Source organism: Sorex araneus, chromosome 11 (assembly GCF_027595985.1).
Source record: "Sorex araneus isolate mSorAra2 chromosome 11, mSorAra2.pri, whole genome shotgun sequence".
Classification (NCBI taxonomy): domain Eukaryota; kingdom Metazoa; phylum Chordata; class Mammalia; order Eulipotyphla; family Soricidae; genus Sorex; species Sorex araneus.
In genome coordinates, this window is record NC_073312.1 from 22,911,427 (window position 1) to 22,937,058 (window position 25,632).

The following is a 25,632-nucleotide window of genomic DNA, read 5'->3' on the forward strand; positions in this document are numbered from 1 at the left end:
AAACCAGGAACAAATCTTGTGAACAAAAAGGAGGAACTTTAAAATAACCCTATTCCTAACCTCGAGATGTCTATCACGCAATTCTTCTGAATGCCTTTAATAAATCCAGCCTCCTGGCTAACACGGGACCCCATCTTTAAGAGGGGTGGATGGGACGGCGGTGGAAAGGTACCTTATTAGACTAACCCAGCTCTGCGTCGCCCAAGAGGGAGTACCTGACGTCTTACGAGTGGCTCCGGACTCGTCGCTCTGCCGTCCGATCGGTGACCTTTCTCACGAATCCACGCTGGGCGCCAGTTGCGCTTTCCCCTGGAGATCTCTCTGCCCCTCAGAGAGACAACAGTGGAAAGCGCTCCTAATTGGGTGGGTTCTGTGAGCGGTTCCGACCTGAAATAAAACTAGTGAGGATAATAAATAGGGGGCCCAAGACGACACATGCCGATCAAGGGCAACTTTATTAACTGCCACGCTGGTTTTATACTTTTCTTAGCAGGGGGTTGGTACATAAGTTGTCAATCATCAGGGAAGTGTCTTCTCAGACCAAATAAGGAAAGGTTCGGGGCGTATTAGGTGGGCTTACAACATTCTTCAAGAGTAGATTGAGAAATAGTGGGGAGGGGAAGGCAAGGATCTATCTGGCAGGAGCATCTGGCAGGAGGAATGCACAAGGTAGAGGAAGGTATTCTACTTAATGGGGGGCATAATGGCGTCTCTTAGTTAACTGCCCTGGGCTACTTTTACCTCTTGAGTTTGGCTATTTCCTTTGTCACAAGGGCACCTGTGCCTCAGGTCAAGCAAAGCTGGTAATGGAATTTTCTGGTTTGTCCAGGGTAAAGGTTTTGGGGTCCTCTTTTGTTCAGGGTCCTGAGTAGTCCCCAACACCCCTCCCTGGCCCGGCTGTAGTCTCAGAAGGCGGCCTGGTCACCCCCATCATGGCCAGAACTGTGGAGCCCTATTTGGGCACTTTGCACCCAGAGTCTGCGCTCGCGGGAACCTTAAAGCCAAGAAGGGCAGAGGCAGGGAGAGGGCTGGGCTCCTGCTCCCACGTCCCCACAAACTCCCTTCCTGGGGAGCAGGAACATGCCAGGATCCCTCCAGGTGAGGGTCAGATCTCTCCCCTCGCCTCTCCTCTCCTCTCCCCCGCTCACCCCGACCCCTAGCTCCTGGTACCTAGCAACCTTGGCCTGGAAGACTTGACAGCTTGCAGAAGGGGCACATGTAGAGGGGGGCCCCCTGGGGTGATACTGGGCAGATGTCCCACCTGTCTGCTGCCCGCACCCCTCACGCAAACCCAGCTCCTGCCTGAGGACTGTGGCTTTAACTCACAGAGATGGAGAGAATGATGGGGAGACAGGCCACACCCTGGGCCCGGCTCAGCCATGTGGGTGGTGCCTGGGGAGTGAACCCCAGAGAACCCTGTGTCCTGGGCCCAGACTTCCTGTCACTGGCAGGCTGGCGGGCCTGTGCTCAGGGTCCAGTGCTCAGGGCTGCGGAGTTGGGAAGAGAAATTGGAGGAGAGAAGGTTCCTTAGGGCCTACGGATGAGCAGAGACTGGCGAGATGGAAAATTCACTTCACCTCAACACTCAAGGCTCCTGAGATGCTGCTCAAAGGTCCTGCCGGGCACCTCCATGTTTGCAGTTTGCAGGGAAGGGCACTGAACCCTGGTCTTTACAGGGAAGAGGCCTGAGCTCTGCCTTGGGCCACATCCCCCACCCCAGGCTCCAGAACTTCCTGGGAGTATTTCCTGTTCTTCACAATCGGGAACATGACCCCTTCGGCCCTCTCTGACAGTCTCTCTGGAGCCCCTGCAGGAGAGACATGCGGGGGCCATGGCCAGGCCTCTGCACTCCCTCCCTGGCCCTCCTGCCTCCCTCAGAGGACAGGGGCCCAGAGGAGATGCCCGAGTGGGCGGGAGCCCGGAGCCACCTGAGGCCCCCAGGAGGGCAATGGTGCCCGGGACTCTCCCCAGCGCCACTCCACAGCACAGGGTCACCTCCCCCCATCAGGGTGCAGGTCCCCTCCCACATCAGGACACCGGCCCAACAGACCACTGCCCGGACCCAACCCGCAGTCCGAAGGGAAGTGAGCGTCCTGTCGCTGCTGGCAGGCCACGGGGCCCTCCTCAGCCCCCAGGAAGAAGGTGGAAAAAGCCAGGAGGTCTGAGCATCCGAGGAGGAGGGCGCACAGCGCTGCCCCTGAGAGGCCACCCTGGGGCCACTGCCCCTTGTCCTCGAGTCTGGGGGCTGACAGCCCACCGAGGAGTCCCGAGGATGAGGAATGATGGCTGAGTAGGATGTGGGCCACCATCACTGCCCCCTTGTCAGCCTGACCCCAGGGGCTGTCCCTGGGGGTTGGGTTCAGAGCAACATTCTTCTGTCTCCTGCTGTCCTACAGGAGGTGCCCAGCTGCCACCGGAGTGACCAGCCCGGCCCTGTTGCAAGGTGCCTGCCAGGACGCACTTCCTCCTCGTGCAGCCCCTGCCCTGACACCATGGCTAACCCCATCACCCACTTCCTTTCGCGCATTTTCAGGAGCAAGGATTTGGTGACATTAAATGGGCTGGTGGCCCTGGGCACCACGGGGGGCCAGGAGCTCTTCTCCTTGTTGGCCTTCCAGTGCCCGTGCTCACCAGTTCGGAACTTCTGGTATGGGTTAATGGCCACCTTGGGGCCCGCCTTGTTGCTCTTCTTCATCAGCATCATCCTCAACAACCAAACCAGGAACCTGGTGGACGGGTGCCGGTGCTTCAGGACCAAGAAATGCCCAGGCATCCTATATTCGATCCTGGGCCGCGCAGCCGTGGCCCCCCTCACCTGGTTGGTCATCTCCCTGCTGCGCGGGGACGCCTACGTCTGTGCATTCAGCGAGTTTGTGGACCCGTCCTCGCTCACGGCTGAGAACGAGAGCTTCCCTCTCTCCCACGCCACGCAGATCCTGGCCAGGTTCCCTTGCGGGGAGAGCCCTGACAACCTGTCCGGCTTCCGGGAGGAGGTGAGCCGCAGGCTCAAGTTTGAGTCTCAGGTAAGGCTGTGCTGAGGGATTCTCATCCCTTCCCTGGGAGGTGGCGGGTGGCTCAGTGCCCATCCAGTTCCTGGGTTCCCGTAATCAGTGGCAACCGTTAAGCAAGATTCTTAGTTTGGTAAGAATCATTTTCTTGGGGCTGGAGCAATAGCACAGAGATAGGGCGTTTGCGTTGCACACGGCCGATGGGGGTTCGAATCCCAGCATCCCATATGGTCCCCAAGCCCTGCCAGGAATAATTCCTGAGTGCATGAGCCAGGAGTAACCCCTGTGCATCGCCGGATGTGACCCCCCCCAAAAAAAAACCAAACAGAATTGGGACTGGAGTGATAGCACAGCGGGTAGGGCATTGGCCTTCCATGCAGCCGACCAGGGTTTGATTCCCAGCATCCTGTATGGTCCCCTGAGCACCACCAGGTTAATTCATGAGCGCATAGCCAAGAGTGACCCCTGTGTATCGCCAGGTGTGACGCCAAAAAGAAAAAAAAAAGAATCATTTTCCCATTTCAAATAAGAGAGTTTTGTTCATTTTTGCAGTGCTGGGGTGGAACCCAGACACACACATGCAAGGACGGTGCTCTATTGCCAAGTCTTTTCCCAGCTCCTCCAGATAAGAATTTTGATGTATTGGGTCTTGGTGAACCGAAGCAGACCCCATGAATGCTTAAAACTTAACTCCAATAGTTTTAGTTAGGGAAGGGAGAGAGAAGAAGATGGAGGGAAAAAGCCAGGGGTTCAAAGGGAACAGGAGCAGAGGGGAGAGAGTGGGGGATGCCCCAAGGTAAAAGCGGATTTACACACTCAGGCTGGGATGCGGCTGCCCAGTTGGGAAGGCTCCCCGTTGGCTCACAAAGTGCCCCAAACTGCCCCGGCTTCAGGTTTTCCATGCAGATAAGAGTCTGTAGTGGGGGCCAGAGTGGTAGTGCAGCGGTGAGTGTGCTTGCCTTGCACACGGCAGACCTGAATTGGGCATCCCATATGGTCCCCAGAGCACCGCGGGTGTGACCCAAAAAGCAAAAACGAAAGCAGAACAAATTAGTCTGTGGTTAGGGTCTTGTCAACAGCAGAGGTTGGGGGAGTCTTCTTGCAGCTCATCACAGGACTAGTTCTTGCTGGCACCTCTCTCCTGGGCCACCACCTGTGCCAGCCTTGTCTCACGGGGCCTGTGTCTGCACAACAAAGGGGCCCTTTCCCGGGCCCAGGGCTCCGGTAGGGCCGGTGATGCTGCAGCTTTGGAGCAGCTCTCCAGCCTCTCATGCCCGCCCACTGTCTCCCCTGCACGCGGGCCCCAGTCAGGCAGTGAGAAGTGAGGCATCTGACCCCACCTGCCGACACGGACAGGTCTGTCTGTGGCAGAAACTGCTGCTTTAGATCCCATCTTGGTCCTATTGCCTCTGAGAAATTCGTCTCCTGCTCCCTCCTACCTTCACCTTGGCTTTGCTCCGAGGCAGCAAAGGGATAAATAAATAAATGAATGAAGGGCAGAGTAAAGGAAGGTGCCTGGTGGAGCCTGAAGGGACAGAGAAGAGGCCGGGGAGCGACAAGGAGGCACTGACCTAGTGTCGGGACATGGCAAACACCAGTTGTGGCTGGGGACAGTAGAGGGGCCAGGGTTCAAGCCTGGTGTGCACCCAGCCCGATCTGGTTCAATCTGGCACCACACGGTCCCTAAGCACAGCCAGGGACAGCCCTGGAGGCTCCCAAGCATCACTGGGTTTGTCCCAGGTGTCACTGGGGAAAGTTGGTTATCACCTACCCTGCAGGGTTCGGGCAGCACCACAACCCTCAGGCCTTAAGGCTAAACTGTGAGCCAGGTTAGCTGAAGTATCACCAGTGACCCAGGATCAACAAACACACACACACACACACACACACATACACACACACACACACGAAGCTACAGTAAAGGGGAGCGTGAGCAGCCCACGAGATGGGTGTGGAGACACAGGAATGGGATTCCGTTGCTCAGAGCTGTTCAGGGCCAAATGGAGGGACACCCACCCCAGGAGTCTTTGAGACAAGCATGAGGTAATTTTTCTATAAGATAATGAGGGTGAGGAGGCAGCAGGCATGTAGGGGCTCCCAGTGGGTCTCTGGAGGCTTCCCCGAGGTGGCATGGGACTGAGTCTCTCTGTCTGAGCCAGACTTGGAGGCTGAGATGTGGAAGGAGGCCCTGGGGTGGGGGGAGAGGAAGGCAGCAGGGGTCTGCAAAGTCTAAGCACAGAGCAGGTGCTAGAGTGAGGGCAGAGGGATGGAATCCCGCTGGGAATGCTGGTTTCTCCTTCAGGGGCAGAATTTGCAGCCGGGCGATGGAGAGCCGGCTGGCTGGGGGGTGCTGAGGGCCAATCCACCCCAACCGCTCTGGACCCCCTCAGCTGCCCCTTTCCCTGACCGGCCCTCTGTCTCAGCTATTAGGGTGGCTGCTCATCTGCACAGTGGCTGTGGTGGTGTTCCTGATCAAGTGCCTCAAGGCCTGCTGCTCGATGCTCGGCTACCACCAGGAGGACTACAGGGCCCGCTACCTCGAAAATGAGGAGCAGCTCTTGCGACGCACGGCCGAGGCCCACTCGCTCGCACTGGCGGCCAACAATGTGAAGCAGTTCTTCGGCTTCGTGGCGTTGGACGAGAGGGAAAAGGAGCTGATGGCCAAGTTTCCAAAGCAAGGCACACAGTTGATTTTACCGTGGGAAAAAATCACTGGCAGTTCCCAGTACCAGGAGATGCAGGGCATGCCCCTCTACAGCCTCCTGCACAAGTGGGCCAACAGGCAGTTTCTCATCGACAAGGATTTCAATATGACCCTACTTCCCCACCCTCAGCCCCAACTTGCTGACAGCCCAACCTCCGACCATTGAAGCACCACCCTTTCTCCCCAACCAGTGGCTCTGGAGGAAGAATGAGGTTCAGCGGTATGGGGTGTGGAGGAGAGGGCAGCGGACCTGGCCGCCCCTGAAGGACAGGCCTGTGGACCTGATGGAACACCTGCAGTATGGGGCAATGGCTCGCCAGGCTGAGCTCAGGCTTCGCAAGCAGGAGCCCTGGATGCAACCCCAGCCCCAAGTTTGCCCAAAGTTCACCTGGGAGTGACTCCCGAGCACAGCCCAAAGCAGAACCCCGGTAGCCAAAAACCTCCAGAACCAAACTGCAGCCATGCTCAGGGCCCCTCTCCACACACTCGGACGAGCCTAACCCTAGTGGGAACTGGCAGGAAAACCCAGGTATGCGGGAACCTGTGACACAGATCTCTAAGCGTGCTCCAATCGGAAATGGGACTCCTCCCCCAGCTCCCCAGTTTTCCAGTAGCTTGGCAGTGACACCCACAAACTGAACTGTCCCCGTCCCCGCCACGTGCCATGTAATCTCATCAATGGCCGAGACCCAGAGACTATAGACTAAAGCTCCTGGAAGAGAGAGTCGCCGAATTTCCTAATGTGGTACAAGACCTCTTATACTCTAACTCACTTATATACCAAAAGTAGCACACGTTTGTTTGGTTTTAACATACTTGCTTGTATTCTTTTATATTCGGGTTTAAATGGCTCCAGAATGAAATACAACAAACTTCATACACACTCTTCTTCTGGTGGGAAGGTAACTCGGTGGTGGGATTGGTCTTTGAATATTATCTGCAATAAACTATTGTGAACTTGTTTATGAAAATAAAATATCTAAAAATTGTAAAATAAATAAATAAATAAGCAAACACTGGCTGGAGAGATAGTCCAGCGGGCAGGGCTCTAAGATTAGCGTGTGGCTGACCGGGCTTTGGCACCCTGGACCACATATGCCAGGGGTGACCCTGAACCAAAAAAAAGGCAAGGAGTCAGCTGGGTGTGGGCAAAAAACCAAAAGATAACACCCTGCTCCAACTTCTTTCACTGACGCCCTCAGAGCTCAGGGTCCCACATGCTGAAGTTCCCCTCCCAGCACTCCTGAGATCTGGGCTCTACTTTTCCTTTGGTTACTTTGAGGGGGTAAGAGGCTGCACCAGTGGTGCTCAGGGTTTACTTCTGGCTTGGTGCTCAGGGGTGGCTCCGGGAGATGCTTGTGGAATCCTGCAGGGTGAGCAGCGCTGAGGACCGGACCCCAGGACTCCTGTAGAACCTGTGCTCCATTTCTTCCAGCCATCGCACAGCTCCCAGGCCCCGGGGTGCTCGTTTTTCTTTGTTTTTTCTCCACCCTAGATTTTTTTTTTGTTTTGTTTTTCATCTTCGGGCTTTACCGAGCATGGCCCAGGGCTTACCCTGGCTCTGTGTTCAGGGATGACTCCTGGCAGGCTCAGGGGATCATCTGTGGTGCCAGGGATTGAACCCTGGGTCGGCCCCATGCAAGACAAGTGTCCTACCCGCTGTACAGCCCCTTCCACCGAGGTCTGAAGCAGCACCCGAATTAGCTGACCCGAGTTAGCTGACCTGAGAGTCAGCCCTGCAGGCAGCAGAGTGCCCAATCCCTCCCTCCTGCCCCCTGCTCCCAGCTCCTCCCCGCCCCTTGACCTGCAGATTCCCACTGCGGGGGCTGACATCCTCTTTCCGGACTGTAACTTTCTGAAGTCATCAGGCTCCAGCACAGAAGCAAAGCAGGAAGGCAGCGCCTGCAGCCCCCACCCCAGCGAGCCTCTTGTCCAGGAGCCCAGAGAGGACAAAGCCGCTCACCTGAGCCCCGCAGCTGCTCTGGGTAAGCAAGGCGCCAGCCCTGGGTGTGAGTTTCCCCCGGGCAGAGTGGGGCTGGTCCCCACTCCCGTCTCCCAGTCTCCAATCCCTCCGGTCGTTGTTGGCAGAGTCTGGGGATGCCCCTCCCTGGCCCGGCTGTAGTCTCAGAAGGCGGCCTGGTCACCCCCACCATGGCCAGGACTCTGGAGCCCTATTTGGACACTTTGCACCCAGAGTCTGCGCTCACGGGAAACTTAAAGCCAAGAAGGGCAGAGGCGAGAGAAGGCTGGCGCCTGTTCCCGCGTCCCCACAAACTCCCTTCCTGGGGAGCAGGAACGAGCCATGATCCCTCCAGGTGGGGGTCAGATCTCTCCCCTCGCCTCTCCTCTCCTCTCCCCCGCTCGCCCTGACCCCTAGCTCCTGGTACCCAGCAACCTTGGCCTGGAAGTCTTGACAGCTAGCAGAAGGGGCACATGTAGAGGGGGGGCCCCTGGGGTGATACTGGGCAGATGCCCCACCTGTCTGCTGCCCGCAACCCTCACGCCAACCCAGCCCCTGCCTGAGGACTGTGGCTTTAACTCACAGAGATGGAGAGAATGATGGGGAGACAGGCCACACCCTGGGCCCGGCTCAGCTGTGTGGGAATTGAACCTCATAGAACCCTGTGTCCTGGGGCCCAGACTTCCTGTCACTGGCAGGCTGGGGGGCCTGTGCTCAGGGTCCAGTGCTCAGGGCTGCCGAGTTGGGAAGAGAAATTGGAGGAGAGAAGGTTCCTTAGGGCCTGCGGGTGCACAAAGAATAAGGTCAGCAGAGACTGGCGAGATGGAAAATTCACCTCACCCTCCACGCAAGGCTCCTGAGATGCTGCTCCAAAGTTCCTGCCCAGCACCTCCATGTTTGCAGTTTGCAGGGGAGGGTGCTGAACCCAGGTCTTCACAGGGAAGAGGCCTGAGCTCTGCCTTGGGCCACATCCCCCACCCCAGACTCCAGAACTTCCTGGGGGCATTTCCTGCTCTTCACAATGGGGAGCATGACCCCTTCCGCCCACATTGACAGTCATCTGGAGCCCCGGCAGGAGAGAGATGCGGGGGCCATGGCCAGGCCTCTGCACTCCCTCCCTGGCCCTCCCGCCTCCCTGAGAGGACAGGGGCCCAGAGGAGATGCCCGAGTGGGCGGGAGCCCGGAGCCACCTGAGGCCCCCAGGAGGGCAATGATGCCTAGGACTCTCCCCAGCGCCACTCCACAGCACAGGGTCACCTCCCCCCATCGGGGGCGCAGGTCCCCTCCCACATCAGGACACTGGCCCAACAGACCACTGCCCGGACCCAACCCGCAGTCCGAAGGGAAGTGAGCGTCCTGTCGCTGCTGGCAGGCCACGGGGCCCTCCTCAGCCCCCAGGAAGAAGGTGGAAAAAGCCAGGAGGTCTGAGCATCCGAAGAGGAGGGCCCACAGCTCTGCCTCTGAGAGGCCACCCTGGGGCCACTGCCCCTTCTCCGCGAGTCTTAGGGCTGACAGCCCACCGAGGGGTCCCGAGGATGAGGAATGATGGCTGAGTAGGATGCGGGCCACCATCACTGCCCCTTGTCAGCCTGACCCCAGGGGCTTCCCCTGGGGATTGGGTTAAGAGCAACATTCTTCTGTCTCCTGCTGTCCTACAGGAGGTGCCCAGCTGCCACCGGAGTGACCAGCCCGGCCCTGCTGCAAGGTGCCTGCCAGGCCGCACTTCCTCCTAGTGCAGCACCTCTCCGACACCATGGCTAACCCCATCGCCCACTTCCTGTTGCACATTTTCAGGAGCAAGGATTTGGTGACATTAAATGTGTTGGTGGCTCTGGGCACCACGGGGGGCCAGGAGCTCTTCTCCTTGTTGGCCTTCCAGTGCCCGTGCTCTCCAGTTCGGAACTTCTGGTATGGGTTAACGGCCACCTTGGGGCCCGCCTTGTTGCTCTTCTTCATCAGCATCATCCTCAACAACCAAACCAGGAACTTGGTGGACGGGTGCAGGTGCTTCAGGACCAAGAAATGCCCATGCATCCTATTTTCCATCGTGGGCCTCGCAGCCGTGGCCCCCCTCACCTGGTTGGTCATCTCCCTGCTTCGAGGGGACGCCTACGTCTGCGTATTCAGCGAGTTTGTGGACCCGTCCTCGCTCACGGCTGAGAACGAGAGCTTCCCTCTCTCCCAGACCACGCAGATCCTGGCCATGTTCCCTTGCGAGGAGAGCCCTGACAACCTGTCCGGCTTCCGGGAGGAGGTGAGCCGCAGGCTCAAGTTTGAGTCTCAGGTAAGGCTGTGCTGAGGGATGCTCATCCCTTACCTGGGAGGTGGCGGGTGGCTCAGTGCCCATCCAGTTCCTGGGTTCCCGTAATCAGTGGCAACCATTAAACAAGATTCTTAGTGTGGTAAGAATCATTTTCTTGGGGCTGGAGCAATAGCACAGAGATAGGGCGTTTGACTTGCACACGGCCGACGGGGGTTCGAATCCCAGCATCCCATATGGTCCCCGAGCCCTGTCAGGAATAATTCCTGAGTGCATGAGCCAGGAGTAACCCCTGTGCATCGCCGGATGTGCCCCCCCCCCAAAAAAAAAGCAAACAGAATCGGGGCTGGAGAGATAGCACAGCGGGTGGGGCGTTTGCCTTGCATGCAGCCGACCCAGGTTTGATTCCCAGCATTCCGTATGGTCCCCGGAGCACCACTAGGTTAATTCATGAGCGCATAGTCTAGAGTGACACCTTTGTATCGCCAGGTGTGATGCCAAAAAGAAAAAAAAAAAAAGAATCATTTTCCCATTTCAAATAAGAGAGTTTTGTTCATTTTTGCAGTGCTGGGTGTGGAACCCGGACTCACACATGCAAGGAAAGTGCTCTATTGCCAAGTCTTTCCCAGCCCCTCCAGATAAGAATTTTGATGTATTGAGTTTTGGTGAAACCCAGCAGACCCCATGAATGCTTAAAACTTAACTCCAATAGTTTTAGTTAGGGAAGGGAGAGAGAAGAAGAGGGAGGGAAAAAGCCAGGGGTTCAAAGGGAACAGGAGCAGAGGGGAGAGAGTGGGGGATGCCCCAAGGTAAAAGTGGATTTACACACTCAGGCTGGGATGCGGCTGCCCAGTCGGGGAGGCTCCCCGTTGGCTCACAATGTGCCCCAAACTGCCCCGGCTTGAGGTTTTCCATGCAGATAAGAGTCTGTAGTGGGGGCCAGAGTGTTAGTACAGCGGTGAGGGTGCTGGCCTTGCACACGGCAGACCTGAATTCCAAAGCCAGCTGACCCCTGCCTGCGGAGTGCCTAGGGCTTTGACCCAGGGCCCCGTGAACTAGCCAGGGAGTCATCATCATCACCATCATCATCATCATCATCATCATCATCATCATCCCGTTGATCGTCAAATTCCTCGAGCGGTCTCAGTAATGTCTGCTTTTTCCTAGCCCTGAGATTTTAGAAGCTTCTCTTTACTTGTCCTTCCCAAAGATCATGATGCCGCATTGGAGGCTCTTTCAGGGTCAGGGGAATGAGACCCAGCATTGTTACTGGATTTGGCATATGAATACAACATGGGGAGTGTGCAAGGCTCTCCCATGTGGGCAGGAAACTCTCAGTAGCTAGCGAGGTTCTCCCAGAGGGAGAACTAGGTTATAAGCTTCGAGGCCGCATGCTTCCAGGAGCTTGGTTTTAAGTCTGCAGTCCGTTGGTGGGATTACAATGCACCGGGGGCAATCCCTGGGTGTGACTGCCTAGCTACTGGAAAATGGGAAATCTGGGCAGAAGAGGCCCAGTCCCAATCTGAGCAGGCTTGGAGGTCTCAGCCCCGGGTCCCACACACCTGGGTTCCTCTGCTGGTACCTTCATGCATGAGGTTCATCTGAATGTGTGGAGAGGGGCCTTGAGCATGGCTGTGGTTAGGCTCTGGAGGTCTTCGGTCGTGGGAGCACTGCTAGGGGCGGGGAGGGAAGCTGGAGCCCACTCCCTCTGCGGGGCCCCGGGGAAGACAGCCAGGAGCACAGGCAAGAGAGTCTCTAGCCAGGGAGTACAGGACAAATTCCAGTAAGGGAAACAGAATAGATTCCAAATCAAAGAGACATTCCCTAGCCGCCTCTTTCTCTCATAGGATGGGGGTAAGGGGGAGGGCCCACACCCAGTGTTGCTCAGGGGCTACTCCTTGCTCCAAGCTGGGGAATCACTGCACAGAGCCAGCACCTTGACCCCTGGCTATCTCTGGACCTTCTCATAGATGTTCTGAGTGACCTTTTTTGTGGAGAGTCTATCTACGGATCCATCAAGCCCAGAGACCCGAAGCGTGTGATTAGTGTGTCTACATACAACTGGAAACGACCTCGTGGCCACAATGCAAAGGCCAGTAGGGTCAGCCAGCGCCTCTCCAGCAAGTAGGGCCCCATCAGCTCCACACCAGGCGTTTCTCCGTTCCTGCTGGCAGTGATGTCTGGTCCCGTCCCCCTCTCCCCAGAGGAGTCCCAGAGGCTCCTGTTTGTTCCGCCCTTCACCCACAGGCGCCTGGCAGGGAGGGTGGGTGCTCTCCCAGGGAGGGAGCCTGTGGACAGTTCTCTCTCAGCAGCCTGAGGGGCACTGTCCTGCCAACCTTCTCCTTCCACTTTCCTGCATTTCTCAAAAATCACCACTTGGGGGCGTGAGCACTCGATGCTTCTCGGCCACTACCCAGGCAAACTAGGAAGGGTGGCGGGCGGCCTGGCAGTTAGTCAAAGGCCCTAACATCAATACCAGTCTTTTGCTCTTTCGAAATATCAAAGAGCTTCCTAGGTAGGAGAGAGATCTTTCTAGCTGCCCTGAGCGACGAGCGATTTCACTGTCAAGAAAATCTGTGAGAAAATGGGGCTAGAGAGACCGTGCAGAGGGTAGAGCGCTTGTGACCAGCATCCCATAGGGTCCCCGAGCACCACCAGGAGTAATTCCTGAGTGCAGAGCCAGGAGTAACCCCTGAGCATTGCCTGCGTGGCCCGAAAAGAAAGGAGGAGAGGAGAGGAGAGGAGAGGAGAGGAGAGGAGAGGAGAGGAGAGGAGAGGAGAGGGGAGGGGAGGGGAGGGGAGGGGAGAGGAGGGGAGGGGAGGGGAGGGGAGGGGAGAAGAAAGGGGAGGGGAGGAAAGTAAAAAGAAAAAAGTTAAGAGAGGAGAAATAAACCCCTCTTCCACCTCTGAGATGTTCCTTTCTGTGTCGTTTGCGTGACTGGAACCACTTTTCTACACTGCACCTGAGACAGGACCTGTGACAAGGTCAGGGTCCTCTCTCCCACCCCAGCCCCCTGCTCCCGCCCTCGTTGGCCAGACCCTCCAAGAGAAGGATCATACTCCCCTTTCCAAACTCACTCCGGGGACAGAGAGGACCCCCCAAACTCAGTCTCAGGGGGTGTACTCAGAGCACTGCATTTCACGCGAGCGACACCCTCAGCACAGCACAGGGGCGCAGGGCAGCCTTGTCGCTACAAGGCCACTGAGGCAGTCAGTCCCCAGCATGGCCCGCACACACTCAAACGGGCCTCAGAGCTGGACACCCCCTCAGTCGGCATCTCCCTCACACTCCTAACGCCTCTGGCCCCACGGGGGGCCTCGGAGGTCTCCTGGCTCTGCGGGCAGATCACCCCGACTGGGCATCTAGGCAGAAGGAAAACAACCCTCAGTGTCAGCCAGCCCGACTCCTTCTGACGCGGGCCTCAGTCCTCTGGGGCCCCCACCCCAGCTGAGGTGGTGCTCAAGAGAGCAAAGCCCCTCCTCTCCCCTGCTCTCTGCATGGCCGCACCCTGCCTCTCGCCGGCCCAGCCCTCCGAGGAACTCAGGACAGGGGATCTGGGCTGGGAGGGTTTCTCCCGAGGCCCGAGTCCCCTGGGCCCATCAGCCTTCAGGCCCTGGAGGTGTCCCAGCTCTCTTTAGCTCCCTCTCCAGTCCCCTCACACGGGCCTCTCCCTTCCCTGTGCCACACACACACACACACAGACACACACACACACACACACACACACACAAACACACAGGCAGAGTACCTCAGAATTGGGGAACATACAGAAGAGCAGTAAAACCCAGGTGCCTGCCGCTTGCCCTAGAGAGGGAGGGGTGGGGTCTGAGAGCCTGTCCGACTGTTTCTCCTGGGGCCAAACTGGTGGTGCTCAGGGTGAGAATTGCAGGCAGCCACTGAGAACACTAACTCCCTCCACACACACTCAAACACACACATACACACACACACACACACACACGCACGCACATACATACACCCCACCCCATGGCCCAGGACCCCGAGTGTCTGGCTCCCTGCTACACTGCCTCCCCTCCATGTCTTCGTCTGTGCTGGCCCCCGGGACTGGCCCCTGGCCTTCGCTGCCAGTGCTGGCACAGGGTCTGACGTCTCCCCCAGACCCTCTAATCCAGGAGCCCCTCCTGCCTCCTCCAGCTTGACAGATGCTGAAATCGAGACTCAGCAGAGCCAGATGGTGCTGACCGAGGCCAGAGAGCGGAAGTCCACTCCGTGAGCACCTGGGCCTTCCCACACCCTGAATTTGCCTGTTCCCCCCCCCCCAGCCCCCTCCAGGACAGGGCAGGGCCCATTTGCCTGGAGGGGCTTTGGTGGTGGTGGAGCCGCGCCTCACTCAGGGCCAGAGAGGAGCCGCCTTGGGCAGCCTGGGTGGGAGACCCGCCTTGGCCGCCTGGGCACCCGGGCTGGGGGCGGGGGCTCCTCCTGCACCTCGGGCCCTTGCTTGGAAGACCCGCAAGGCCCCTGCGGGCCAAGACTCCCGTGGCCATGGACAAGCTCCGCCTGCTCTTCCAGCACTTCCAGGCCAGCTCGGAGTCGGTGATGAACGGCGTCTGCCTGCTGCTGGCCGCCGGCACCGCCAAGCTCTACGCCTCCCTGGACGTCCACTGCCCCTGCCTGGCGTGCTACAACGCGGCCTAAGGCCTGGGCCTGCTGCTGACACCGCCCTTGGCGCTCTTCCTCTGTGGCCGCCTCGCCAACCGGCAGTCGGTGCTCATGGTGGAGGAGTGGCGCCGGCCCCCGGGCCGCCGCCAGAAGGACCCCGGCATGATCAGGTGCGACCCCCCACACACAAGTCCCAGGGCCCTAGTCAGCACCCCCCACCAACTGCACGGGCTCCCAAACCCCCAACACCACCACCCTGTAGCTTTAGTAGGGGCTCTCCCACCTACTCACCCTCACAAACACGGCCAGCGCACCCCCTGTCTCCGAGGTCCCCGCGCACTCTGCAGAGGATGCTGCAGCCCTCTTCTTATGGGGGTGCCCACGCGGCAGTGCTCAGGGCTGACTCCTGACTGCGGTCGGGGATCACTCCCGCTGGTTCTCAGGAGGTCATATGGGGTGCCGGGGATCAAACCCGGTCTGCCGCGTGCAAAGCAAGCGCCCTACCTGCTTGTTTGTCGGGGGGGGACCCCGTTAGTGCTGAGGGCTTGCTCCTGGCTCTGTTCTCAGAGGTCACTCCTGGCAGGCCGCAGGGAACCTTACGGGGTGCCGGGGACTGAACCTGGATCAGAAAATGCAAGGAAAGCGCCCTCCCTCCCTGCTCTATGATTGTTCCAGGCCCTGCATCCATCCCTGGCACCCCCCAAGTGTGAAACCTCAAGCCCGCCAGGACACACCCCGCCCTGCCGCCCCCTCCCCCAGCACTGCAGCCCACCCGGCACTGCAGATCTCCTCGCTGCTGGGGTCTCCTGACTTTGGTTCGGTGTTTGGGCAGTTCTGCTCCTAGCTCGGTGCTCCACGGTCACTCCTGTGGGTGCTCGGGCCTGGGGCCGGGGTCTCGAGTGGCGTCAGCTCCCCACTCCTCTCCGGCCAGGTACATGTGCTCCTCCGTGCTGCAGAGAGCGCTGGCTGCCCCGCTCGTCTGGATCCTGCTGGCCCTTCTGGACGGCAAGTGCCTGGTGTGTGCCTTCAGCTGCTCTGTGGACCCTGAGAAGTTTCTGGACCTGGCCAACATGACCTCCAGCCAGGTGCAGCTCTTCCTGGCCAAGGTGCCCTGCAAGGAAGATGAGCTGGTCAGGGACAGCCCTGCCCGAAAGGCCGTGTCCCGCTACCTGCAGTGCCTGTCACAGGTAATTCAGCCTGCCCTTCCGGGCCTGGGGTGAGCTGAGGAGGGACAGTTATGTCCTGGCGGGCTTCCCGTTGGAGACACGCAGGCGAGGAGTGGGAGAGTCCTGGGGGTCCTTGTTCAGGGCGGGGTTGGAGGTGCAGGCTCTCTGCCGTGCATGTGGACAGCAGGTGTCCACCCCCTCGGCCATGCTCCAGGACACTGCAGAGACGCAGCTCTGTGCTTGTGGAGGGTCCGGGAGCTGCCAGCTCGTGACCATCACTCCGGGCGGGAGGGCGCGTGTGAGGGAGGGAAGGCCACACGGCATCAGCTCCAGTCTCAGTTCCTCAGAGTTTCCCTCACCCTGCCGCCGGATGGCTGCTCCCCTGGCTGTCTCCCGTGCGACTGTCACCTCAGCTCCCGGCCAGAACCTCAGTTTCCAGGGCCCCCAAGTTCAGGTTAGGGGGTTCCTTTCTCTGAACTCCCATGTCCCTTGTATACCCATCCACAAGACACTTCGACATGCCCATATTTCTGCTGCTAAGTGTGACCTCTGAGGGCAAAGACTGGGGTCCATTATCTCCATCAAAATACAGAACAGGGCATGCTCAGATGGGGTGATACATAGGGCCCAAAAGCTGGGCGGACATATAGGTGGGGTGGGTGGATGGGTGTGTGACGGTTGGTTGGATGGGTGGGTAGATGGAGGGATGGACGAGTGGGTAGATAGATGGATGGATGGGCAGGAGTACAGGAAAGGAAACACTCAGGCTTTCAGCTGAAGCTCTAATAAAACGACTAACAAGAGTAAAACCAAGCAAGAGAAACGTAAAGCTAGGAATGAAACTAAAAGCAAAGGCTTAAAATGCTGGCCTCTGTAGTGTCTTCAACAAAGAGTGGCACCTTTAGAGGAAAAACGGGACAAACGAGAGCAGCTCTGGGTTTTGAAAGGCAGAAACTGCGCAGAGGTAAACGCATTAGAAAACTAGCGGGGTGGTTTCTCTCTTGCTTGCAGAGTAGTGGGTGTTTAGGGTCACACCGTGCAGTGCGCCGGGGCCATTCCTCGCTCTGTGCTCAGGAGCAACCCTGGGTGGTGCTCAGGGGACAAGAGGTGGTGCTAAAGATCAGGCTCAAGTTAGCCACACGCAAGGCAGCACCCCTGAGCGTCACTCCTGCCCCAGGAGCTGCTGCTTCACTAAGAATCTCCGGGAGAATTTACAACCTGACTCGAGGTGAAAGGGGGAAGGTAGAACTGTTTCAGTGTTTGCTGCTTCTAACCATGTTTCAAATACTTTGCCTGGATTTGGGTTCTGGTTTTCGTTTGGGGACCCCACCTGGAGGTGTTCAGGGGCTCTTTACAGCTCAGTGTGGGGTCACTCCCAGTGTGCCTGGTGGGCATGTCGGGGTCCGACCCAGGCTCCCACTGCAAGGCCTTTGTTCCAGCTCATTTGTTCCAGCCCATTCAGCTCCCTCGGGCCTCTTCCAATCACTTTTATGACAAATAGGAATATTTGGGGGTAACATTCTGGTTTCCTGTTGGGGGAGACGGGGAGGTAAATGGTGGGAGATGGAGGGCTGAATAGAGATGCGGAAGGAAGGATGAGAGAACAGAGATGTGAAGGTTGAGAGAACAAAAATGTCTGCATAGAAGGACGGGGAGATGGTTGGGGGATGGGGTATTGGTTGTAATGGGACTATGGTTGAAGGATGGGGTGATGGTTGGGGGGGTGGGAGATGGTTTGGGCATGGGAGGATGGTTGGGGGATGGAGCATGTTTGAGGAATGGTTGATGGTGGGGGTGGAATGATACTTGGGGGATGGGATGATGGATGGTCAAGGTTGGGGGTGGGGCTGGGGGATGGTCAGGTGTAAAAAACTAAAGCTTACAGAGGGGCGTGGGCACTCAAGGGCTCTTCGGGTGGCTCTGTCTCACTGCCCGCGATGGTGCTCTGGAACCACCGTGTGTGGCTGTTGGTCAAGGGCAGGCAATGGAAGGAAGAAGGCCAAACTGGTTGCTTGATCAGTTTATTTCATTCTCTCTCTCTACTTCTCTCCCGGTACTGGATCTCTCTCTCTCTGGATCTTCCTCTAAACCCCTTCTTCTGTCTCTCCTCTCTTCTTCTTCTCTCTCTATTGTCTCCTTCGCTTCTGTGTCTTCCCGTGAGTCTTCTGTGTCTTCTCTTGTGTCGTCTTCTTCCGTCTCTTCTGTCTTCTTCCTCTGTCTCCTCTGTCTTCTTCTGTCTCTCCTGTCTTCTTCCTCTGTCTCCTCTGTCTTCTTCCTCTGTCTCCTGTTGTCTTCTTCTGTCTCCCCTCAGTGCCCCACAGTCTTAGTTTATATAGCAAATTACATAGGGTGGTGACACAAAGGTGGGTTGAACATTAACAAATCAACAAAGAAGGGTAAAACCATTTCTCGAAGAGATTAACAAAATCTCATCTAAGGAAATCTCATCTAGGGAGATGCGCTCAAGGGTGGGGGTCCAAACAAGGGTGTATCAGGGTGTGAGCTAATAATCTGCTGAAACAGTTATAGCAAATCTACTTCTAATATTTCTAGCAATGTCATTCTGCATGAGCACAGTAAGAGATATAAAGTTTGGTTTTTCCTGAGGACATCTCACTATATAATCCAGACCATAGTTCTCAGGCCAGGTTAGTCTTCCTAACCCCAGCAGGGTCCTAGTCTCATCGATACTTTTGGATCATGACAGCATTTGTCCATGACCATGCTCTCAACTTATAGTTGAGTATTGTGGTGCTTTGGCCTGGCCATTTCAATGCCAGAGTAGCTCACAGCTTGCCCTGGGTCCATTTCGTCCCTCGTCGGGACCCTGCTTTTGGAGTGCTTGAACTAAGGGCAACTGAGTCGAGAAAGCAGATGCCCAGGGGTAAATATTATTGGAGTCAATCAACTCCCAAGTTAAAAGCATCATATTAACTGTCCTTCTGTGTCCATACAGAGAGGCCATTGCTTTAAGGTAAACTATGCAAAAGACACTAAGTTACAGTACAAGTTCAGAGCCCTTAGAAGGATCTGATCTTCCAAGATAACAGAATCTGATTAGGGAAAAGGTGATTAACTGGTTGGGAAAGAGGGTGCAGAGAAGAGTTTACAGATGAAGGGATGGGAGTGTCTCCGGGAGAGTCTAAGCTTAAGCTCCCTGTGGTAAGGCTAAAAGGACAAACCCCATGTTCGCCTATAGTCAGGGACTGGGTCAGTGGTGTTGAGACAATGGTTGGGGGAGGGCGGACTGGAGAGGACGTTTGATGGACAGATCGGGGAGGGATGGTTGAATAGATGAAGGAATGGGAGGATGGGGTGGACGGGAGGGTGGACGGAGGTGGCTATCAGGAGGGATGACGCATGGGCAGATGCGTCAATCTGCGGAAGGGCAGGCGGGATCCCTAAAGGAGAGGCCGTGGACACTCAGTGCTGCCCACTCGCCCTGTCTCGCTTGCCCTCCCACAGGCCATGGGCTGGGCCATCAACCTGCTGCTCATCACCCTGGCCTTCCTGACGCGCTGCCTGCGGCCCTGCTTCGACCAGACGCTCTTCCTGCAGCACCGCTACTGGAGCAACTACGTGGACCTGGAGCAGAAGCTCTTCGACGAGACGTGCTGCGAGCATGCGCGGGACTTGGCGCACCGCTGCGTGCTGCACTTCTTCCAGAGCATGCAGAGCGAGATGCGGGCGCGGGGCCTGCGCCGGCCCGCTGCCCACCCGGCGGCCCAGCCCCCGGCCCTGTCCGAGCCCCCCGACGGCCCGGCGCACCTGCGCGCAGTCTCCAGCCGCGAGCAAGTGGACCGCCTCCTGAGCACCTGGTGCTCCAGCAAACCGCCCCTCGGCCTTGTGGGCCCCGCGGCACACTGGGGGGGTGGCCTCAGCCACCGCGCCCCCCCCCCCCCGGAGGCCCCTGACCCCCGCCGGCCCCAACACACACAAGTGTAGAGACCCCAGCACCTGAAGCCACGTGAGAGGAGCTGTGAGCTGGCTAGCGGGGGGTATCCCAGGGCCCCTTAGCCCCCCCAGAGCTGAGATCCCCACTTTCTCTACTGGGGGCACGCCAAGGCCGGCCCGCTGCCCCGCAAGAGCTGACACCCCAGTCACGTTTCTGGGCGTGATCTCGTGTACACTAAGGCACTGCCCTATGGGCTGTGTGGGTTCAACTCCTCCCAACAGCTGCTGGGAGAGCAAGTCCCGGGCTGGGGCTGAGTGGGGCCTCCCACCCCCCTGCCCCCTGCAAACCCTGGTGCTGTGTTCATGGGGGACAAACCGAGGAGCAAGAGTCTGAGTAGAGGGCTGGAGCAGTAGGGCGTTTGCCTTGCACGGGGTCAACCCGGATTCCATTCCCAGCATCCCATATGGTCCCCTGAGCACCGCCAGGAGTAATTCCTGAGTGCAGAGCCAGGAGTAACCTCTGTGCATCGCCGGGTGTGACTCAAAAAGCAAAAAAAAAAAAAAAAAAAAGAGTCTGAGTCTGAGTAGATCAGCCTTGGGGTCTGGGTCGGCGGGGCCAGTTTTTCATGTCTTATAATAATAGTAAAATTGACACTGGCACACGCGTCCATGATGCTTGTATGTGTGGGGCGCCAGGCTGAGTCCTTCTGAGTCCTGACAAGTTTCAGCACTGTGAGTTTCTCAGAGATGGGTCCTAGTGAGGGACACTCCCTCCGAACTCCCTCAGGGGCGCCTCTCCGGCAGCCAGCCTCTGTGGGTGCCATCCGGGTGGGTGGCGCCAGCTCCGTGGCTGCTCCACCTTCGGGCTGAGTCTTCTGATGGGCTCCAGGTTTCGTTTTATTTTTTAAAATTTTTTTATTGACTCACCATGTGAAAAGTTACAAAGCTTTCAGGCTTAAGTCTCAGACATGCAATGATGAAACGCTCGTCCCTTCACCAGTGCCCACGTTCCACCACCAAGAACCCTAGTATGCCTCCCACCCCACCCCAACCCCTGCCTCTGTGGCTGATGATTTTCACTTTACTTTCTCTTTGATTACATTCAATGTGTCAACAGAAAACTCACTATTATTATTTGGAATTTCCCCCCAATAATCAGACCTGTCCAAAAAGCATCATTTGACAGTTTGTTTTCCATTGCTGAGAATAAAGAGCATATGAGGTTTTGGATTTCTGGTATTTTAGTAATCAACTCCAGAGAAATTTCTGCCAGAAGTCGCATCATTGCAAGCTCGTACCTGTGTTTAGCGGGCCTTATAAGATGGCGGTCGCCACCCCGCGCCAGGGTTAGGAAAGGCTGAGAGAGAAAAACCTTTCCCCTCCCGGGGCAGCATGGGGCCATAGTTTAGTCACAGTCTAGAGGCATTTCTGCAAGAAGCCGCTGGATGCTGAAAGTAGTTAGTTGGCCTCTGGATCATGGGCGTTCAGCAACAGAGGTGCCGCTCATGTGCCGCCGCTAGGGTCACATCTGGGTGGAGAGCAGCGCCGGTAACGCCCCCCATCCCGAGATCTCCCTAGTATCCGGTCACTGCAAGCTCGTGCCTCTCTCTAGTGGGCCTTACAGATGGCGGTCGCCATGCTGCTGACGGGGAAAGGAAAGGCCGTCCATGTTTCATTTTAAATCTGTTTGGGTTTTGTTTTTTCTGCGCTCGGGCTCAGGCCCTCACGCACACGCAGGATAGGTGCTCTACGGCCCAGCAGTTTTGGTTTGATTTCCTTAAGGGGCCACACCTGGTGGCGGTTCTCAGGGCTACCCGTGGACAGTGCTTTGGGTCCCTGCCAGGGAGGTGCCGGGCTGTAATATGAAGCTGTCTCCCCAACCCCGGCACCATTTTTCAGATGAGAAAACTGAGGCCTCAGGAAGTTGTGTTTCCTGAGGTCTTGGAAGAACTGGAGTCGGGGGCTGGAGCAACAGGACATCGGCTAAGGCAGGAGCACAACTTGGGTTCATTCCCCGCCACCTCTTATGGTCTCCTGAGTCCACCGGGAGTGACCCCTGAGCACAGAGCCAGGAGTCTGCCTGAACAGCTCTGGGTGTGCGCCCCTTCCCTGACAAATAATAAACAATAAGAGCTGGAACAGGAGCTCTGGCTCGGTGCTCATCGCCCCCAGGCTGTTCCATTCTCGTGCTCATTCTCAGTGCTCTGGTCGGACCCCTGCAGCTCCGCCCCGGCTCTGAGGGAGCCCAGCAAGCTGTGCCCTGGGCTCCTCTGGGAAATGGAAGGAATGATCCGGGCCCCTTGCTGGCCAGCGCACGTGAAGTTCTCGACTTCCGGTCCTGGGCATTTTCTGCTTCCCCGCCCCCACCCCCACCCCCGCTCCCCATCTTTGGGCCACACCCAGTGGTGCTCAGGGCTTCCTCTTGGCTCTGTGCTCAGGATCACTCTTGCCAGGCCGGGGGACCTTAGTGGATGCCAAGGACTGAACCCCGGCGTGAAGTGTGCAAGGCAAGTGCCCTCCCCGCTATACTGTCTCTTCAGCCTCCTGCCACTTTCAGAGTGCCCCGACTGCTTTAGCAGACCACCACGGCAGAGGAGCAGTTCCGTGCCCTGACACCCCAGAGCCCCTCAGCCCCGCTGCCCCACCCCCAGGGCAGCCCCCACCCCAAGGCCTGAGGCCAGCGTCTGTGTCCAAGGCTGCCTTCTCTCCAGGGTATGCCCAGGGATGTCCCGCTCAGAGCTTGGCACCTGCTGGGGGTTTGTCCAGGCATGGGGGGATGGGTCAGAGCTGGGAATCCGCAGGGGGTGAGCCCAGGGGATTCTGAAAAAGCTGCTATTCAAAACCTTCGGGCCACAGGCCAGACCAGAGTCACAGTACAGCAGGGACAGCACTTGCTTTGTACTGGCTGACCCCTGTTCTATCTCTGGCATCCCATAGGGTCCCCTGAACCCCACCGGGATTGAGCCCTGAGCACTACTGGGTTTTACACACACACCCCAACACCATCACCAAACACACACACACACACATACACACACAATCCCTCTGGGCCCATTTATGGGTATGGGATGTGGGATATGGTTCAGGGACAAGAGTCCTGGGAACATCAGGGTTAAACCCTGCTGGGAAACCAGCATTCAGCCTCTGTGGCTCAGACAGGAAGGACTGGGGATATCTGGGCCCCATCTCTCCTTCCCCTCTCTGATGATTGACTCACCACAGGTAATCACATACACTTCACATGTACACACACCACATGCCCACACACAGCACACATACGTACCACATGTACACACATACCACACACATATAACACATATCATGTACACACATAAACAGATGTACACACATGCCATGCCCATAGAACACATACTACATGTGCATGCAATAACTACATGCATATACACACATAAACATGTATACACAGACATATCACATACATACACATATAACACACACCACATCTACCACACACACAACACAAATCATATAAACACACATGTCTACCATAAACCACACATACCACACACAAGCACCACATGCATATCACACTCACAAGGAACTCTCACACGTACATACATATACCCACCACCACATACTCATATATACACACACACCACTCACAGCCAATAAGTCTCTACACACACACACACACACACACACACACTCCTGCATGCATACACATCCAGCAACTGCTCCCATCGGCACTGTGCAGACTGGGGTCACCCCAGGTTCTGGTTCCTGGACCAGGAGGCTATGCCCTGGAGCCCAGACCCTCCGTATCCGGCCATCTCCGCTCTGCTGGGCTTAGTCTGCCAGATATTCCCGGAAGCGCGGCCTCCTCCACCCCATCTATCCTGCTGCAATCAGGGCGCCCCTGCCTCATAGAGGGATGGGATGGGTTTGGGAAGAATCAGAATCCAAAGCCAAAGAAAGCAGCGATAGAACCGAGGCCAGTCCTGAGCCCCAGAGGCTTAGCACAGAGGGCTGGTGCTCAGGAGACCCCAGACCCACCCTGGCATTGCATGGTTCACGTTCCCCGAGCTCCACCAGGAGGAATACCAGAGCAGAAACAGGACTAGTACACAAGGACTGTCAGTGTGGCCCCAAATCAGAAAAAAAAATTTTGATCTGGGGACTCAGGGGAGGGTTGATTTGAATTTCAAAAAGTTTTAAAAAATGGAGAGAGGGTTTTTTGTTTATTTGTTTTTAATAGTGGTTTGGGGTTTTTGGTTTTTTTTTTTTTTTTTGGTTTTTGGGTCACACATGGTGATGCTCAGGGGTTACTCCTGGCTCTGCACTCAAGAATTACTCCTGGTGGTGTTCGGGGGACCATATGGGATGCTGGGATTTGAACCCAGGTCAACCGCATGCAAGGCAAATGCCATACCTGCCGTGCTATCGCTCCAGCCCCCTTAATAGTGTTTTAAATTTTTTTTTGGACCACTCTTAGCAGTGCTCAGGACCTGCTCCCAGCTCAGTACTCAGGGCTTGTTCCCAGGGGCATCAGGTCACACCTGGGCCTTCTCTGAGCTGTCTCCTCTTGAGTTATCTCCCAGGCCCAGTCTTTTTTTTTTTTTTTTGCTTTTTGGGTCACACCCGGCGATGCTCAGGGGTTACTCCGGGCTCTGCACTCAGGAATTACTCCTGGAGGTGCTCAGGGGACCATATGGGATGCTGGGAATCGAACCTGGGTCGGCCGGCAAGGTAAACGCCTTACCCATTGTGCTATCGCTCCAGCCCCATCCCTCGCCCAGTCTTTTCTTTACATTTCCCCATCTATTTTGGTTGGGGATGTTGGACTTGGGGTTTTTTGGGAGGTTGTTTGTTTGTTTGTTTGTTTTTGGTGGTGGGAAGGGTTTGGGTTTTGGGCCATACCCAGCTATACTCAGAGGTTCCTCCTGACCCTGCACTCAGGAATAACTCCTGGCAGTGCTCGGGGTGACCATATGGGATGCTGGGAATTGAACCTGGGTCGGCTGCATGCAAGGCAAGCGCCCTCCCCGCTGGACTATCTCTCCAAGTTGGGGGTGTTGTTGCGATGCCTGGGGACCCCTCTGCTTGGCCGTGGTCCTGCACCCTGTTCACCAGAGGCGTGAGAACATGAGCTCCCTGGGGTTTGCACACCTCGTGGCGGCCACACACTCCAGTGGCAGAGCTGGAGGCGCTTGTGTGCGCTGTGCCGAGACGGCCCCCAGGGCTGTGTCCTCGGGGAGCCCACACCATAGAGCGGCCGCCTCTGGGGCCCGTGCCGGGACCCGAACTCAAAGCCTCACACCCGCAAGTCCTCCCACTGAGCTCGTCCCGGGTCCGGGACAGAGTTTGGGCAAGTGGAGAGAGACGGAGGGGAGGGGGCAGGGCCACTCGACCACGGGCACGGAGGGGACAGGCCACCGAGGGGCAGCACAGATTCCCATTGTGTGCCCAGAGGACTGCTGGCCCGCCTGGGTGGGGGGCCCTCACTGCCCCTCACAGCTGAGAGGGGAGCCAGGTCAGACAGGAGGGCGCAGGCCCACCGGACACCAGTGCAGGGTCCTGCCCCGGGGCTGAGGTGCCACTCCAGCACCCACGGAAAGAGCACAGAGCTCTGTGACAGCAGACCCCCTGCCCTGGACAGCTAAGGCATCCCACCCTCTGCACACCCCAAAGGACATGCTAGAACCCCGGGTCTCTCGGCCACCATCCCTCCGTCCACCTCTACTGCCCAGTCCATGAGGGGAACCGAGTCACCTGGGACTGAACCTGGGAGTGAGGGACAGCAGTGACCCGGGCAGCCACACAGAGAGAGGCGCCCCCATCCTGGGCAGAGTCCCGGTGCTCAGACAGAAGTGAGGGACCCCCAGATATGAGGAAGTGGCTGCAGGAAGCCCCAGGAGAGAATGGATTTGTGGGGGAAGTGGGAAGCCAAGAGGGACGTGGGGAGGGGAGCCGAGTCCATGGGTGTCTCAGGAACCCTGAGGTGCCGTCCAGAGCCGGGGCCAAGAGGGTTTGTTCCCACTTTTGGCCATTTGCCCTTCCT

The 25,632-nt window shown here is 57.2% G+C and overlaps 1 protein-coding gene and 1 pseudogene across 1 annotated transcript; both read left to right on the top strand.

The window, feature by feature from the left end:
• The first annotated feature begins 2,492 nt into the window (after positions 1-2,492).
• LOC129399354 (calcium homeostasis modulator protein 2-like) lies at positions 2,493-5,878 on the top strand. Its single transcript, XM_055119170.1, has 2 exons — positions 2,493-3,023; positions 5,432-5,878. Exons 1-2 carry the CDS (start codon positions 2,493-2,495, stop codon positions 5,876-5,878), a joined length of 978 nt encoding a protein of 325 aa, XP_054975145.1.
• Positions 5,879-14,436: 8,558 nt separating this feature from the next.
• LOC129399355 (calcium homeostasis modulator protein 3-like) lies at positions 14,437-20,483 on the top strand (annotated as a pseudogene).
• Positions 20,484-25,632: the final 5,149 nt, after the last annotated feature.

What these genes read in the sequence shown, in the direction of transcription:
- LOC129399354 (XM_055119170.1), top strand. Translation starts at nt 2,493, where the DNA reads ATGGCTAACCCCATCACCCACTTCCTTTCGCGCATTTTCAGGAGCAAG. An exon ending in GGCTCAAGTTTGAGTCTCAG is followed by an intron (nt 3,024 to 5,431) that starts GTAAGGCTGTGC and finishes CCTCTGTCTCAG; the next exon opens with CTATTAGGGTGGCTGCTCAT.